Consider the following 17,575-nt stretch of genomic DNA (forward strand, 5'->3'; position numbering starts at 1 on the left):
CCACAAGTAAAAAGATTTACATTCTGTATCTCAAAAAATTCAGAAAAAGGTACATGCTTATATTTATGCTAATTTTGTTCTTTTTGGCTAAAAGTTATACTCACGATAAGTCATTGTCAAATGTTTCTCAAAAAGACAATCTTACCGAAGTTCTGCTGGATTCTGCAGCAAAATTACCCAAGGGCATAGTTTCTGCACATAAAATGCAAGTTTTTGCTCAGAACTATATTTGGGAAAGATATTATTTCACCCGATTTGAAAATGCGACTTGGTCTTACTGTCTTGCAGTTTTTGAAACCGCATTAGAAGCTGAAAACCAAAGTCGGTTTATATGTTGCGCACTTTTGCTGCTTTTACATTCCAAAACGGATTTAGAAAAAGCTGAGAAAATTGGTCTCGATATCGGACATTATGCTCAAAAATCGGAAATAAAGTATTTGCTTTTTCATTCAGTAATTAATCATGTAACAAAACCATCGTACACCTTGAGTGAAATTAAAAGTTACGGAATTAGAGCCACCAAGAACCAAAAGTTGATTTATTATTACAATTCAGAACCTGAAGGATCTAACCATAGCCAATCGAAATGGAGCAGTTTATTCGGACAACTTTTAATTGAGAACTTAAATGGCAAGAAAACGATAAAAACCACAAACTCTTCTCTCAAAACAACACCTTCCTTACATGGACTAGGAAATGAGCTTCAGCTAGCCATATTGGACGTTAAAAAACCATGGTACACTTGGGCGTCTGGCTTTGAAAATTTAGATGGGTTTAAGAAACTTCTCTGGAGTAAGCTGAATAATGTGAACCACAAAATTTTCAGTGTAATGGGACCCGAAACTCAAGTTGCCACTCTCGCTATTACAGGACAGTTTCCTTACGTTTCAAAAAATCCCTTGCTTCTAATATCAAAAATATTTCCCAGAGACTTAAGCCCTGAACATTCAATTTGTGTGATACCGCAACAATCCGATCTTGAATATATCGAATCAATTCTCACCAAAAACAATGAGCATATAAAACTTATTCGTGTTACCACCGATTCCAGATATTTCGAAAATAACGTGAAGAACTTTCTAAGAAATATCACCAAATGCGAAAAGGTTTTAACATCATGTTTAGAAGGTTTGGCTGTTGCCCATTCGTACGGAATACCTGCTGCAGCTATTTCTTATACTAAGAGTAGCAGCGGGAACTTCAAATTTCGAGACTACTACGAATCTTTAGGCATTTACATGAGCAATGCAAGCATCAGGCGGATGCTTATAGACACAATAATCATGGGAAACTTGAGTTTTTTGACAGAATTGATAGACCGTACTCCGCAGCCAAAACATCCTTTAGATACTGACTCAATCATAGAAACATTTCCATTTCCTATCAGATATCACTGAAAACTTGAATGATTTTCAAAATTAAGTTATTTACACTAATTTTTTTGAGATTTCGTAGTTTCGTTTTTTCAAGTGTCAGTGAACGAAACCAAGACAATTATTAAGGCCATGTTGTTTTTGTTTTCGTTTTATTTTTTCAGGAAAAAATCTCAAAAATATTCCGGCACAATTTGGATTTTTCGCGGTTATAATTTTGATTTTTGAGCTCTATTTTAATTCATTTGCTAAAAAAAGGCTATTTACGCTCTGCATTAACAAATTTTTAAAAACTTTTTTCATTTTTTGCACTAAAAATTTTGAATATTTTTGAAAGTGTTTTTGTCAGAGAAGCGCTAAATAAAGCTTCCAAATTTAGTTTTCTTTTTTTACTAAACTCAAGTTCTATAGCCAAAATAAAATTGGCTAGTTTTTATATATCACGAACGTTATTTGATCGTTTTACTCGCTCGTAATGTGACTAAAATTTTAAACCAGTTTTTGTTCACGTCTGAAAAAGTTTTTTTTTATCATTAATCGTTTGACTCAGTTCGATGTTTATTTGTGGTACCTGATTTTGCGTGGAAAACAACAAAAAAGAAAAAACCCCGAATACAAATTTCCGCTCCATTTTCAATAGTCGTTTAAAAAAAATTGGGTTTTCGTTCAGATTTTTCATTAAGAATCAGCCCCTTTTCGCAATGTAAAAAATTTAATATACGGCATTCGACGATTGGTTCTAATGAGTTCAAATAGACCGGATCAATTAATAAGACGAGATTGACTGGATCCAATCATGTTAAAGTAATTTTTGAGCCTGAATAAGTTACCGCTTACGCTTTAATAACACTGCATAAATCAACCATTGACTGTTTCAGCTCGGCCAAAGTGGCAATTGTCAGAAATTCTGATGTTGTCATCCCTTTCCACATGTGAGCCCTGGACGTCAGTATTGTTTAGATGACAAAATATATTTTTACTATCACAAAAATCAACATTTTCTAATATCAAAAATATTTCCAAGAGACTTAAGCCCTGAACATTCAATTTGTGTGATACCGCAACAATCCGATCTTGAATATATCGAATCAATTCTCACCAAAAACAATGAGCATATAAAACTTATTTGTGTTACCACCGATTCCAGAGATTTCGAAAATAACGTGAATAACCTTCTAAGAAATATCACCAAATGCGAAAAGGTTTTAACATCATGTTTAGAAGGTTTGGCAGTTGCCCATTCATACGGAATACCTGCTGCAGCTATTTCTTTTATTAAGAGTAGCAGCGGAAACTTCAAATTTCGAGACTACTACGAATCTTTAGGCATTTACATGAGCAATGCAAGCATCAGGCGGATGCTTATAGACACAATAATCATGGGAAACTTGAGTTTTTTGACAGAATTGATAGACCGTACTCCGCAGCCAAAACATCCTTTAGATACTGACTCAATCATAGAAACATTTCCATTTCCTATCAGATATCACTGAAAACTTGAATGATTTTCAAAATTAAGTTATTTACACTATTTTTTTTGAGATTTCGTAGTTTCATTTTTTCAAGTGTCAGTGAACGAAACCTAGACAATTATTAAGGCCATGTTGTTTTTGTTTTCGTTTTTTTTTCAGGAAAAACTCTCAAAAATATTCCGGCACAATTTGGATTTTTCGCGGTTATAATTTTGATTTTTGAGCTCTATTTTAATTCATTTGCTAAAAAGAGGCTATTTACGCTCTGCATTAACAAATTTTTAAAAACTTTTTTCATTTTTTGCACTAAAAATTTTGAATATTTTTGAAAGTGTTTTTGTCAGAGAAGCGCTAAATAAAGCTTCCAAATTTAGTTTTCTTTTTTACTAAACTCAAGTTCTATAGCCAAAATAAAATTGGCTAGTTTTTATATATCACGAACGTTATTTGATTGTTTTACTCGCTCGTAATGTGACTAAAATTTTAAACCAGTTTTTGTTCACGTCTGAAAAAGTTTTTTTTTTATCATTAATCGTTTGACTCAGTTCGATGTTTATTTGTGGTACCTGATTTTGCGTGGAAAACAACAAAAAAGAAAAAACCCCGAATATAAATTTCCGCTCCATTTTCAATAGTCGTTTAAAAAAAATTGGGTTTTCGTTCAGATTTTTCATTAAGACTCAGCCCCTTTTCGCAATGTAAAAAATATAATATACGGCATTCGACGATTGGTTCTAATGAGTTCAAATAGACCGGCTCAATTAATAAGACGAGATTGACTGGATCCAATCATGTTAAAGTAATTTTTGAGCCTGAATAAGTTACCGCTTACGCTTTAATAACACTGCATAAATCAACCATTGACTGTTTCAGCTCGGCCAAAGTGGCAATTGTCAGAAATTCTGATGTTGTCATCCCTTTCCACATGTGAGACCTGGACGTCAGTATTGTTTAGATGACAAAATATATTTTTACTATCACAAAAATCAACATTTTCTAATATCAAAAATATTTCCAAGAGACTTAAGCCCTGAACATTCAATTTGTGTGATACCGCAACAATCCGATCTTGAATATATCGAATCAATTCTCACCAAAAACAATGAGCATATAAAACTTATTTGTGTTACCACCGATTCCAGAGATTTCGAAAATAACGTGAATAACCTTCTAAGAAATATCACCAAATGCGAAAAGGTTTTAACATCATGTTTAGAAGGTTTGGCAGTTGCCCATTCATACGGAATACCTGCTGCAGCTATTTCTTTTATTAAGAGTAGCAGCGGAAACTTCAAATTTCGAGACTACTACGAATCTTTAGGCATTTACATGAGCAATGCAAGCATCAGGCGGATGCTTATAGACACAATAATCATGGGAAACTTGAGTTTTTTGACAGAATTGATAGACCGTACTCCGCAGCCAAAACATCCTTTAGATACTGACTCAATCATAGAAACATTTCCATTTCCTATCAGATATCACTGAAAACTTGAATGATTTTCAAAATTAAGTTATTTACACTATTTTTTTTGGGATTTCGTAGTTTCATTTTTTCAAGTGTCAGTGAACGAAACCAAGACAATTATTAAGGCCATGTTGTTTTTGTTTTCGTTTTTTTTTTTCAGGAAAAACTCTCAAAAATATTCCGGCACAATTTGGATTTTTCGCGGCTATAATTTTGATTTTTGAGCTCTATTTTAATTCATTTGCTAAAAAAAGGCTATTTACGCTCTGCATTAACAAATTTTTAAAAACTTTTTTCATTTTTTGCACTAAAAATTTTGAATATTTTTGAAAGTGTTTTTGTCAGAGAAGCGCTAAATAAAGCTTCCAAATTTAGTTTTCTTTTTTACTAAACTCAAGTTCTATAGCCAAAATAAAATTGGCTAGTTTTTATATATCACGAACGTTATTTGATTGTTTTACTCGCTCGTAATGTGACTAAAATTTTAAACCAGTTTTTGTTCACGTCTGAAAAAGTTTTTTTTTATCATTAATCGTTTGACTCAGTTCGATGTTTATTTGTGGTACCTGATTTTGCGTGGAAAACAACAAAAAAGAAAAAACCCCGAATATAAATTTCCGCTCCATTTTCAATAGTCGTTTAAAAAAAATTGGGTTTTCGTTCAGATTTTTCATTAAGACTCAGCCCCTTTTCGCAATGTAAAAAATATAATATACGGCATTCGACGATTGGTTCTAATGAGTTCAAATAGACCGGCTCAATTAATAAGACGAGATTGACTGGATCCAATCATGTTAAAGTAATTTTTGAGCCTGAATAAGTTACCGCTTACGCTTTAATAACACTGCATAAATCAACCATTGACTGTTTCAGCTCGGCCAAAGTGGCAATTGTCAGAAATTCTGATGTTGTCATCCCTTTCCACATGTGAGACCTGGACGTCAGTATTGTTTAGATGACAAAATATATTTTTACTATCACAAAAATCAACATTTTCTAATATCAAAAATATTTCCAAGAGACTTAAGCCCTGAACATTCAATTTGTGTGATACCGCAACAATCCGATCTTGAATATATCGAATCAATTCTCACCAAAAACAATGAGCATATAAAACTTATTTGTGTTACCACCGATTCCAGAGATTTCGAAAATAACGTGAATAACCTTCTAAGAAATATCACCAAATGCGAAAAGGTTTTAACATCATGTTTAGAAGGTTTGGCAGTTGCCCATTCATACGGAATACCTGCTGCAGCTATTTCTTTTATTAAGAGTAGCAGCGGAAACTTCAAATTTCGAGACTACTACGAATCTTTAGGCATTTACATGAGCAATGCAAGCATCAGGCGGATGCTTATAGACACAATAATCATGGGAAACTTGAGTTTTTTGACAGAATTGATAGACCGTACTCCGCAGCCAAAACATCCTTTAGATACTGACTCAATCATAGAAACATTTCCATTTCCTATCAGATATCACTGAAAACTTGAATGATTTTCAAAATTAAGTTATTTACACTATTTTTTTTGGGATTTCGTAGTTTCATTTTTTCAAGTGTCAGTGAACGAAACCAAGACAATTATTAAGGCCATGTTGTTTTTGTTTTCGTTTTTTTTTTCAGGAAAAACTCTCAAAAATATTCCGGCACAATTTGGATTTTTCGCGGCTATAATTTTGATTTTTGAGCTCTATTTTAATTCATTTGCTAAAAAAAGGCTATTTACGCTCTGCATTAACAAATTTTTAAAAACTTTTTTCATTTTTTGCACTAAAAATTTTGAATATTTTTGAAAGTGTTTTTGTCAGAGAAGCGCTAAATAAAGCTTCCAAATTTAGTTTTCTTTTTTACTAAACTCAAGTTCTATAGCCAAAATAAAATTGGCTAGTTTTTATATATCACGAACGTTATTTGATCGTTTTACTCGCTCGTAATGTGACTAAAATTTTAAACCAGTTTTTGTTCACGTCTGAAAAAGTTTTTTTTTTATCATTAATCGTTTGACTCAGTTCGATGTTTATTTGTGGTACCTGATTTTGCGTGGAAAACAACAAAAAAGAAAAAACCCCGAATACAAATTTCCGCTCCATTTTCAATAGTCGTTTAAAAAAAATTGGGTTTTCGTTCAGATTTTTCATTAAGAATCAGCCCCTTTTCGCAATGTAAAAAATTTAATATACGGCATTCGACGATTGGTTCTAATGAGTTCAAATAGACCGGCTCAATTAATAAGACGAGATTGACTGGATCCAATCATGTTAAAGTAATTTTTGAGCCTGAATAAGTTACCGCTTACGCTTTAATAACACTGCATAAATCAACCATTGACTGTTTCAGCTCGGCCAAAGTGGCAATTGTCAGAAATTCTGATGTTGTCATCCCTTTCCACATGTGAGACCTGGACGTCAGTATTGTTTAGATGACAAAATATATTTTTACTATCACAAAAATCAACATTTTCTAATATCAAAAATATTTCCAAGAGACTTAAGCCCTGAACATTCAATTTGTGTGATACCGCAACAATCCGATCTTGAATATATCGAATCAATTCTCACCAAAAACAATGAGCATATAAAACTTATTTGTGTTACCACCGATTCCAGAGATTTCGAAAATAACGTGAATAACCTTCTAAGAAATATCACCAAATGCGAAAAGGTTTTAACATCATGTTTAGAAGGTTTGGCAGTTGCCCATTCATACGGAATACCTGCTGCAGCTATTTCTTTTATTAAGAGTAGCAGCGGAAACTTCAAATTTCGAGACTACTACGAATCTTTAGGCATTTACATGAGCAATGCAAGCATCAGGCGGATGCTTATAGACACAATAATCATGGGAAACTTGAGTTTTTTGACAGAATTGATAGACCGTACTCCGCAGCCAAAACATCCTTTAGATACTGACTCAATCATAGAAACATTTCCATTTCCTATCAGATATCACTGAAAATTTGAATGATTATCAAAATTAAGTTATTTACACTAATTTTTTTGAGATTTCGTAGTTTCGTTTTTTCAAGTGTCAGTGAACGAAACCAAGACAATTATTAAGGCCATGTTGTTTTTGTTTTCGTTTTTTTTTCAGGAAAAAATCTCAAAAATATTCCGGCCCAATTTGGATTTTTCGCGGTTATAATTTTGATTTTTGAGCTCAATTTTAATTCATTTGCTAAAAAAAGGCTATTTACGCTCTGCATTAACAAATTTTTAAAAAAAATTTTCATTTTTTGCACTAAAAATTTTGAATATTTTTGAAAGTGTTTTTGTCAGAGAAGCGCTAAATAAAGCTTCCAAATTTAGTTTTCTTTTTTACTAAACTCAAGTTCTATAGCCAAAATAAGATTCGGGTTTGTTACAGAGTAGTCCAAACATTTCCCTGTTTGATTTTTCCCGGTTCAATACTTCTGTTTCTATACTGAGTTTTTCAGCTACCCGCTTTTGATTTTTCACAAATTGCTTTAATATTAAGAAAAGAAATAATTTTTATGTTTTCAGTGAGTGAGTTATTAAAAAATGTACATTTTTTTATGAGCAAGTTTTTTATTGTGGCTCTTGTGAATCTCAGAGGAGCTGTTAGTAGGTTTTTGCAGGCATGTCTGAGTATAATTGAGTTTAGGTCCGGGGTGGCCTTCTCACAGATTATTTTCGGATAAGATACACTGTCTGTTCGTCACGCCATCTTATTTTCGGCCGAATAGATTCGTGTAATTTCTTAGTCTAATACCAATCCTAATCTTACTCTTATATCTCCTAGTCTCAATAGATCTAGTATATACTGATTTCTAAGCTGTAATATATTTTTCTCTGGCTGAAACTATAAATAGTTTCAGCCTTACAATTTATCATAAGTTTTAGTAATGGATCATGATTGGTTAGTTCTAGTTATTTTTCAGTGATAAAAATCAAGGTATATAATAAGTAATTTAAACACTTGTTTTGAACAATTTTCCATAATTCAGTTTTGTACATTTTCAACACATTTTTTTCATCTAGAACTCTTTGCGTCGAGAAGTTTTGATATCGACTTTTGGATTTGCTGGCTGTTTTTACCCTTGCTATTGAGGCTTCAAAAGTATTCACAAAAGCGCGACTATATTGATGAAATTATTTTTGGCAAAGCTCCGGAAAGAAGTATCCAAAAATGGCTGTATGGGTTTAAATTACCTGTCAATTTGAAAACTACTGAAGGCAAAAAACCAACAAACTGAAAAAATACCATTCAAAAAAGCCTAAAAATAGTGTTGTTACGCAACATAACAACATATTTTCACTGTTGTTCTGAAATTGTTACGTCTTTCCGATGTAATTTACGTTATTTTGATACGATTCTACTTCAAGATATGACAGTTTGCAGATATGGCGTTTTTTGAATATCCATCAAATTATTCTGCTTGCTGTTTCTGCGGTTTTGATTTTAGATGCACAAAATGTTAGTTGAATATAATTTATGTCAAAATGTGTTCTCAGCCTGAAGAAAAGAAAACATTCGAACTTGTGCTCTTGCTCAAGTTTGAAGGTCGGGGTCAATTTAAGGTGTAGACTCAAGATAAGGGTCAGATGCGTTTTTAGAAGATTTTAGATACCAATTAGTTAGAACAATTTGAAGCGTGAAAAGGTTTAGAGATAATTTATTTTACAAACTTTTAAAACATTTTCCCAGTTACAATGAGTTCCTTTGTTGAGTTAATAATAAATTAATTTTATTGTTCTGACAGCTGTTTTCTAATTGCCTTCATTTCACTTTAGGCACAAAAGCCATCACTTTTTCAACTTCTTACAGTTTTGCGCGTTCCATATTTTGAAACTCTTGTCATGTTTTGAAAACTCGTGCTTCAAAACACGCAGAAAGCCAGCGTTTATCAATCACCACTTATAAAAATAAATAAATTTTCAATTAATCAATAACTGTTACTGGGTTTTTTATTTAAAATTAGAAAGCATTTTGCTGAGCTTAAATGGTTATCTTCGTATAAGTCAGCCCAAAAACAGTAAAAAGTATGTTTTTGAGGTTATACTTTCTGCTTTTGGATTCTTTTTGTCAAAACATTGAGCAGATAGTTCACTTTTTCACGTAAAATAACGTTTTCAGAACGACTACCGAATGTACGATCTGGCGCAGTAGCTCATTTGCCATATCGTTTGGTGTTTGTGGAAGCTTGAACTGAATATAGGGGCAGATTCAGTGGGGGGGGGGTGAGGAGTGCAAACGTAATCCCCCCAAGAATCCCACTACTTTGTGACCCCAAGGGTCACACCTTTGGTGCTATTCTACGGCATCTATTTTCGGCCGACCGACCCTTAACTTTTTAAAGGCACCTTTGGCGCCAATGTATACTAATTTTGATGGGGGGATGGGGCACGCAAATTCTTGGTCAAAACCTTCGAAAAGCGCGCAAAATGACCGAGAAACGGCGCAGAAAGTTTTGTCAACATAGTGTTTGTATGATTTAAGAGATCTGAGAAAATCAAGTTAACTGACCTAAAAAAAATCTTAGATCCCGCCACTATTGGCTTCAGGTATGTCTCAATTTTTAGCGTGATGTTGTTTACAATACCTACGAGTGTCAAAATAACTTGATTAAGAAACATATTTCACTTGTAGCAAACGTACGAAACGTTTCTACCAAATATTGAATAAACTATTAACAATATTTCTTTAGATCTGATCAAATTTGGAAGAATTCGTCATTGAGTCCAATTGCTTTAAACATCGCATTCACATCTTTATCAGTCCAAGGAGCCCATTGATTCGAATGGTGTTTACTGAAAAACAATTTGGCCAGCTTGAAAGCCGTATCCAAGTCCAACAGTCGGCCTCGCGGCAGATTATGCTTGCAGCACCATTCGTCCAATTGCTTCTCGTTTTTGAAGAACAAGGATCCTTGAGTGAAATATTGTGGGTTTGCGCCAAACAAAGGAGGAAGGTGAAGAGATACATTTTTTGACGAGGCGCTTATTTTCTCTGAAAGGAAAGTCAGCAAAAAATTTAAACAAGTTGAAAATAGTTTGATCTATTGATTAACACGCTTTCACTTACCTTTTTTATTCTTGCGAGATATATCAACTGTCACCTAAACAATAATATACTAAAACAAGACTGCTCGTATATCAGCGCGATGTTATGGGGTTTCAAGATTGTCTAGTCGGCCGATTTGGGTTTATAAACTCGCGATAGGTTTCATGCTAATAATCGGTTTTAGAAATTGTTTCAAAGTATTGAGGCGACCTATTTTGTCTATTTTCCGGGTTGACCTCCATAGACCAAAAATGCTAATCATACAATTCCATATACTAAGTCTATGAAAAAGTACTAGCCATACAAATTCCATACATTTTGCTAAATTGGTGTCATCGATTTTTGAAAGAATTTTTTTCTTGTTTTGTCATAAAAATCGGTGTATCGTACTAAATAAAAAAGAAACTTATATGGAATTTCTGAAATTGCCCCAAAAATTGTTTTTTTAACCGCAAATTGAATTTTGTAATGAAACAAACATTTTCCAAAAAAAATTGCACACTTATGTTGAATTCTTTTTCCTTTTTGCTCAAATTTTTTTATCAAAAACTCTAAAAAATCTTATACAATTCAGGTCGTTTTCCATGCATTGTAAATGCAAGACGATCAAACCTTTGCTGACTCTAGTTGTGAGTACACCATGGTTTTTGTCACAAGTGTTAGGTCACGAATACACTCCAAAAATTTTGAGAAGTTAAATTTAAAATAATCATTTTTGTTTGGTTTATGGGAAAATGCTAGTCTTACAATTTCCACATATAAAAAAATCACTAATCATAGACCTATGGAATTGCATATTTTAATTTCTGTACTTATGGAATTGCATGAAAAGTGTATGATTATCGTTTTTCCATATATGAAAATTGTATGGCTTACATTTTTGGTCAACCCGGGTTACTACTTCGCTATATGCGAAACAAAGTAAAGCCTTGAATGTTCTGACTGCCCTTTAATTGTTCTCAGATAATTTGGTAAATTAAATTTTGTCGAAACTATGATTTTTAGGCTGACAATAACAAAAATTAAGTGTGACAAATTGAGCTTGGATTTAATAAAATCAATGAGCTGCCTCAATTCAATTTTGAATGACTATGTAGTGCGGGACAATAAAACAAGCCGTTTTAGCCATACTCATGGCACGAAACTGTAATGGTGTGCAGTTTGTCCCCCGAGGGACCAGAGTTTTGCAAAAAAAAGTCTGTATAAAAACTACTCCGAGCGTATATATTCCTCAGTTTTCATCAAAAATCGGAACAACAAATAACTTCAATTTAAATAGAGAGACCGAGATTTTTTTCAAAAATAACCTCAAAACAAATTTAGATTTTTCCTTTCATTTTAAAAAAAAACTGTCGTCCTTTTTTCGAACTCAATCGGAAGAAGATTTAGGAGGGTTTTGCCCTGATACGAGCAACCTTGTTTTCAATTTATCACCCCTTACGCTAAATACAAACTACGAAAGGAGATATCTAACAGCTTGTATCCTAATAATACAACCAAATGATTTATTTTTACGACCATTTTTTTAGAAGCACTTTCAAGTTTTCCATAAGTCTAAATATTGAACGCTTTTTCAATTGTTTGAGTACTAAAAAGAGAAAATATGAACTCGATAAATATTAACAACACAAAAACAAAAAGCCTTTGCAAAAACTCTGGAAATGTTTTGCTGTGTATTTTCTCTGAAAAATTTATGGATCAAGTTAACATTCTTCCCCTATCTAAGCTAAGTTTATATCTTCTTTTCACCTTTTTATTTGGAAAAAACTTTCGGTGTGTTGCATGTAAATTGCTTGATTCTGATTGGTTGATGATAATAGCTTAAGATCTAGCTAAAAACCTCCTTCCTACCTCACTCTAAGGAAAAAAAATTGGTCCAAAATTAATTTTCAGACAAACAAGTGAGAGTATTTTGTGTTCAGAATAAATATTCATTTATATAAATATATGTTTTAATTTTTTTATTCTAATTTTTGTCGTTTTGTAGAAAATGGGGAGTGGGGACTGATGATAGTTAGGTTTGTAGAAGTAACAATCAATTGTTTTATCAGCCTATAATAATAAAAATTTTGCAAATTCTGCTGTGAAGAATCACAAGTTTTATAATATTTTTACTCAAAAAGTAGAATAACTTTATGAAATTATTTGAGGGAAAAAGTTTTAAAAATCCATCTGAATATAAAAAACCCCCACACTTTAGTTTTAAAAATGTTTTGGATCAAACTAACATATTCCTTTAAAACGAGTAAGACAAGAGGTTAGACGTTTTCAGACTTTCCTGCATTATAGAATTTTTAAGGTTTTTTCGAGCAGTACAGACAGGTCACAGCCAAGATGGGTAGTTCCATACTTGCACCACTGAAAAAAGAGTGTTTTTTTTGCACCGGCGTGACTATTTTCCGACCGAAATTCTCATACAATTGTACAATTGTTGCTTTTGATTTTCTGCGGGCTGAATTTTTGTTTGCCAATTATACAATATCAGTCGTAAAAACGCCTATTTTGGCTGATAATGTAAGATCAATTAACTGATCACGAAGTCTATCGTCTCCCTACTGTATCATTGTTTTTCCGACTTTCGAAGAAAAACTTTCGACTTTTTGTTTATATATATTATGCTCGGGTTGGTTTTCTTATTCAGACCAATTTTACTAAGCGCTGCTCACTCGATGGATCGACCGCTTGATCTGCAGTGTCCCAGATGGGTCTGCACACCCATATAGCTGTTTCTGCACACCCCTTTAACGGAAGCTCTTTCCGAAGAAGAAAAAGAACAACAAGAATTTGAAAATTTCATTGACACCGTAGCGTGAAGACCCTCAAAACCTTGAAACTGAGAGGTACTTTGCAGCTAGTATTTTTCAGAAGAGAAGAATTGTCTGTGGAACTTCGCAATAGCAACCACAATATATGGATTCGCGTTTTTTGATTCCGACTTCAAATTTGCTTGAAAGATTTTTCAGTGCTGCCGAATATGCATATTCTAATATTCGGCAAAGTTTGATGCCGCATAATCTTGAAACGCAGTTATTTCTGAAAACCAACAAAAAATATTGGGACAACGAACTCGTTAAAAAAAGTTGTTAAAAAGAATGATGATTTGTGCGTGCAATTTATAGTACAATCAATTGCAATTTAACTTTTGGTTGTTCCAATTAATTGCAATTTAAACTTTTATTGTCAAATTAATTTTTGTTCTGCCCTGGCCTCGAGTCTGCCTAAACTGCTCTTTTTGTTCCGACTTTCGATACGTTAGTAGCGGAATATTTGTGCTCGGGATGGGTTTTTTTTTCTTCAGACAAATTTCGACTTTTTAACTAGCCATTTTTGACGGAATTTTTTCTATATCATTCAAAAAGTATTGTTGTCCTGAGCTTAAACTTGAAAAGATATTTCACCTGTGATCACTTTTCATAAAATCATGGGGGTAAAAGATTGGCATTTTGGCCAATTTGGGACAATTAACGCGCAATTTAATTTGCTCTATTACCGCGTTTGCGGAGATTTAATCCGTCTTAGAAATCGTTCCAAATTGGTTCAAAGAAATTTTTTTGCCATAATTTATTTGTTACAAGGAGCAAATTCTATCGTTTTGTACTTATTATTGCGTGTGGGGAGATTACATTTATAAAAAAAGTTCGAATTTTAGAAGAAAAAAATTTTCGTTTTATTTTATTACATTTAATTTTTTAATGTTAATATACTGCTCCGTAAACCTTAAAAGGCAGTCGGAACATTCAGGGCTTCGCCCTGATACGAGCATTCTTGTTATAATTTATCCCGCACTAGAAAATTGTTCCAAATTGAATGGAGGCAGCTAATTTGTGTTATTAACTCCATCCTCGACTCAAATTGTAACACTTAAATTTTAATATGATCAGTCTAAAATTCATAGTTTTGTCAAAACTGAATTACCAAAAGTTTTGCTTCCTCTGAGTAGAAACTTTTGCGGTTCGAAAACGCCAATCGGTAATTTTTAAGATCTTATATAGGTATCTGAATGCGCAAATAATGCGTTATTGCGACTGAATGTTCCTTGCGTTACTGCGACTTTATTGCGACTGAATGTTATTGCGACTTTATTGCGTTATTGCGACTGAATGCTCCTTGCGTCCTTGCGTTATTGCGATTCATGCGTTATTGCGACTTGAACAGCTTTATATTTAGGTCTTTTCAACAATATGACCTGTATTCTGCAAACAAACTCGAACCAATAAATGTTCAGGTTTTCGCGACCAAAACTTGGTATCCCCAGACTTTCGCGACCGAAACCGCGACTTTCTCGGCTTTACGACCAGACATTTGCTACCCGGGTCGAGATCCCGCTCAAAAACCGCTCAAGATATGAGCGGTTTGAGCGGTTTTTCAGCAAGATTTGAGCGGTTTGAGCGGTTTGGGGCGGTTTGGGCGTTTTTTTCGGAAAAACCGCTCAAACCGCTCAAATCTTGCTTAACAATGAGCGGTTTGAGCGGTTTTTGAACGGTTTATCTAAAAAAAAAACCGCTCAAGATTTGAACGGTTTTGAGCGGTTTATCTAAAAAAACCGCTCAAAAACCGCGCAAAATTTGAACGGTTTTGAGCGGTTTATCTAAAAAAAAACTGCTCAAAAACCGCGCAAGATCTGAACGGTTTTGAGCGGTTTATCTAAAAAAACCGCTCAAATCTTGCGCGGTTTTCGAGCGGTTTTTTTAGATAAACCGCTCAAAACAGTCCAAATCTTGCGCGGTTTTTGAGCGGTTTTTTTAGATAAACCGTTCAAAAACCGCTCAAACCGCTCATTTTGAAGCAAGATTTTGACCGTAATTGTCTAAAAAACCGCTCAAACCGCTCAAATCTTGCTTCAATTTAGGTGAAAAATCTCGACTCGGGTACTTAAACCCTGTTCGCTTTTGAGAATTTGTGGGTTGGGTTGACAAGCGTCGTGACTGTCTGGAAGTCTGCTAGCTGACCTCAACCCCCGGTAATCAATTACCACATGACCATTTGTTAACTAAAGCTCTTATAAATCCCTAGATACCACTATAGTGACCTTTTCATTTCATGAAGCATGATCAAATAGAAAAAAAACTAACCTAACTTGAAAAAAAAAGAGTTTCAACGACTCTCTCACCTGTTCGTGTTCAGCTCCGAAGCATGTATAAATAGTGATGGTGGTTGTTGGAACGAGGAAGAATATGCCAATAGCAGACAGAGCACAACTCGCCCAATAACACAATCCGCCCTCTTTGTCACTTGTCTTGACGTAGAAGGGGGTGGGAGCTGCCGAGAATGGCTGCATTTCAGTTATTGGGCTGTGGTCGTCCAATTTTGAATCATCGTCGGGATTCTGTTTTAGTGTTATTCCTCCGAGTTTCTGTAGCTCCTAATAATTCCATTGGATGATGAAAACATGATCTCCTTTCCAAAAAACTGCAATTTGTTGCATAACAATCGCAAAATTTTTCTTATTGTTTCGATTTTTGTTTTCCCGGAAGTACCGGAAAAGTACCGGAATATAGTGGAGGAAGAAGATTTTCAGGGGTTGCTATTAAAATCTTTAGTTAAAAGCTAGTTAATAGCAGATTAATCGACGCTTACAACAAAAGTTGGTTTTAAATGAGTTGGTCTGAAAATTAAATATTCGACCATGATAAACCAAAAAATTTCATACCGTTTTTGTTGGCATTGCGACAATCAATTTTTTTTTGGAATCTCGAATCGCGAACAAGAGGAATCAATACGATGCTACACTTGATCTCCCCAAAATTTTCTTACTTCTTGCCTAAAACTTTTCCTTTTACGTGGTCAGATTAAAAAATTAAACTGACTCTAACTCATATACAACTTCACTCTTTTTCGAGATACCGAGGTTTTCAGGTTTTTTTTTCTAAATTTTTTCACCAAATTCCAAAAATTTATTTGTAATAGAAATTTTTTCTCCAAAAGTTTGGCTAAAGGTAGCTGTTTTTCGGAGTAGCAGGTCCCCCTTTCTTTTCTTTCTAATTTCTTGATTCGGAATTTAAAAATTATGTAGTTTTTGATCTTTTTATATGAAAATAATTAAAGCAATCATTAAAAAATTTGTCTCTTCTTTTCTTGTTATATTTTTGGTGCCTTGAACATCAAAGCTAAACAGTTAGTGAGCCAGCAGGTCCTGTCAGGGGCGGATTAAGGGGGTACCCTCTTTCCCTCAGGGATTTTCGACCCCCTCACCAACCAAAGGTTCCCCCTTTGGTATTTTTTTATGACATCCATTTTAGGCCGACCAATCCTTAAAATTTTCTAAAGGACGCGCCTTTAGCGCCAATATATACTTGATTTGAAGGGGAGTGCGCGCCAAAAAAACGCAATTTTTGTCAAAATTTGGGCGCTATTGTCTTCCGGGAGTGCTCGGAAAATCAAAGTGGTCGACCTAAGAAATAAGTAGACACATTTTTTGAAAAATATCTGACAATCGCCCCTCCCTCCTTCCTCGAGAAAACCCTAGATACGACCCTGGGCCCCGTTTTCTATCCGGCGCTGAATTTGACCAAATATTGTTATGTATTTGACCAAACATGTATTTTTAGATGGGGTGTTTGAAGTGTGATTGAAAAGAGTTCAATTGACACCTACCTTGAGTTTTTTAGTTATTTGATCGACTGGAGTATGTGGCAGGGGATCTCGCATTAGCCAGTCGAAGTTGGGCGGGTGGCCCATTTCCATCCAAAAGTTTATAATCTGACAATGCAAAGCACCAGATGCCATAGTTAGGTTTCAAACTATCGTAAGTTTTGATTGAATTATAAAAGACTTTATGAATTTATACGTCTTAATAGTTTCAGTAAACCCTTGTTAAATCTTGTATATAAATCGAGAGGTTAATTCATGCTAAAACTGAACGTGAACCATTTTGAGCGTTTGGTTTGACTGTACATAAGCTAAGACTAGGCAGGCTACTTTGTAGTTGGTAGCTTCAGAATTACGTGACCGAGAATATCATGCAAGTGTTATTCAGAGCTACGTTTAAGCTCTCGAAGTCTTGCTGTTATCGCGCAGGTTGTGCCACTTGATTTTTCCTGTGTATGAAGTGTTCAATTGACATAAGTATTCCAAAGTAGCGCGCCAATTCTGGATAGCTTTTTAAAAGTCAAATGTTTTTGTTAGGTTCCACCAGAATTTAGAAAACTTTGTCGACATAATTGAACTTTTTGGGTTTTAAAAGTTTCTCCTATGTCTGGTCCAAAAAAACCAATAGTTTGAATGTTTGGCAATTAAT

The 17,575-nt window shown here is 34.1% G+C and overlaps 1 protein-coding gene across 1 annotated transcript; it reads right to left on the reverse strand.

Moving 5' to 3' along the window:
- Positions 1–9,928: 9,928 nt before the first annotated feature.
- Positions 9,929–17,331, reverse strand: LOC134842423 (uncharacterized). Its single transcript, XM_063858751.1, has 4 exons — positions 16,933–17,331; positions 15,449–15,700; positions 10,360–10,393; positions 9,929–10,284 (listed from the first exon to the last, which is right to left on the reverse strand). The coding sequence occupies exons 1-4, from the start codon at positions 17,062–17,064 to the stop codon at positions 9,989–9,991; spliced, it is 714 nt and encodes a 237-aa protein (XP_063714821.1). The 5' UTR covers positions 17,065–17,331; the 3' UTR covers positions 9,929–9,988.
- Between the last annotated feature and the right edge of the window lie 244 nt (positions 17,332–17,575).

The sequence above is a fragment of the Symsagittifera roscoffensis genome, chromosome 3 (assembly GCF_963678635.1).
Source record: "Symsagittifera roscoffensis chromosome 3, txSymRosc1.1, whole genome shotgun sequence".
Lineage (NCBI taxonomy): Eukaryota > Metazoa > Xenacoelomorpha > Acoela > Convolutidae > Symsagittifera > Symsagittifera roscoffensis.

Excerpts from the sequence above, each read along its gene's own strand:
- LOC134842423 (XM_063858751.1), bottom strand. The coding sequence starts at position 17,064 with ATGGCATCTGGTGCTTTGCATTGTCAGATTATAAACTTTTGGATGGAA. Across the intron at positions 10,394-15,448 it reads TCGGAGCTGAACACGAACAG|GTGACAGTTGATATATCTCG; the intron begins GTGAGAGAGTCG and ends ATTATTGTTTAG. Across the intron at positions 10,285-10,359 it reads ATCTCGCAAGAATAAAAAAG|AGAAAATAAGCGCCTCGTCA; the intron begins GTAAGTGAAAGC and ends CTTTCCTTTCAG.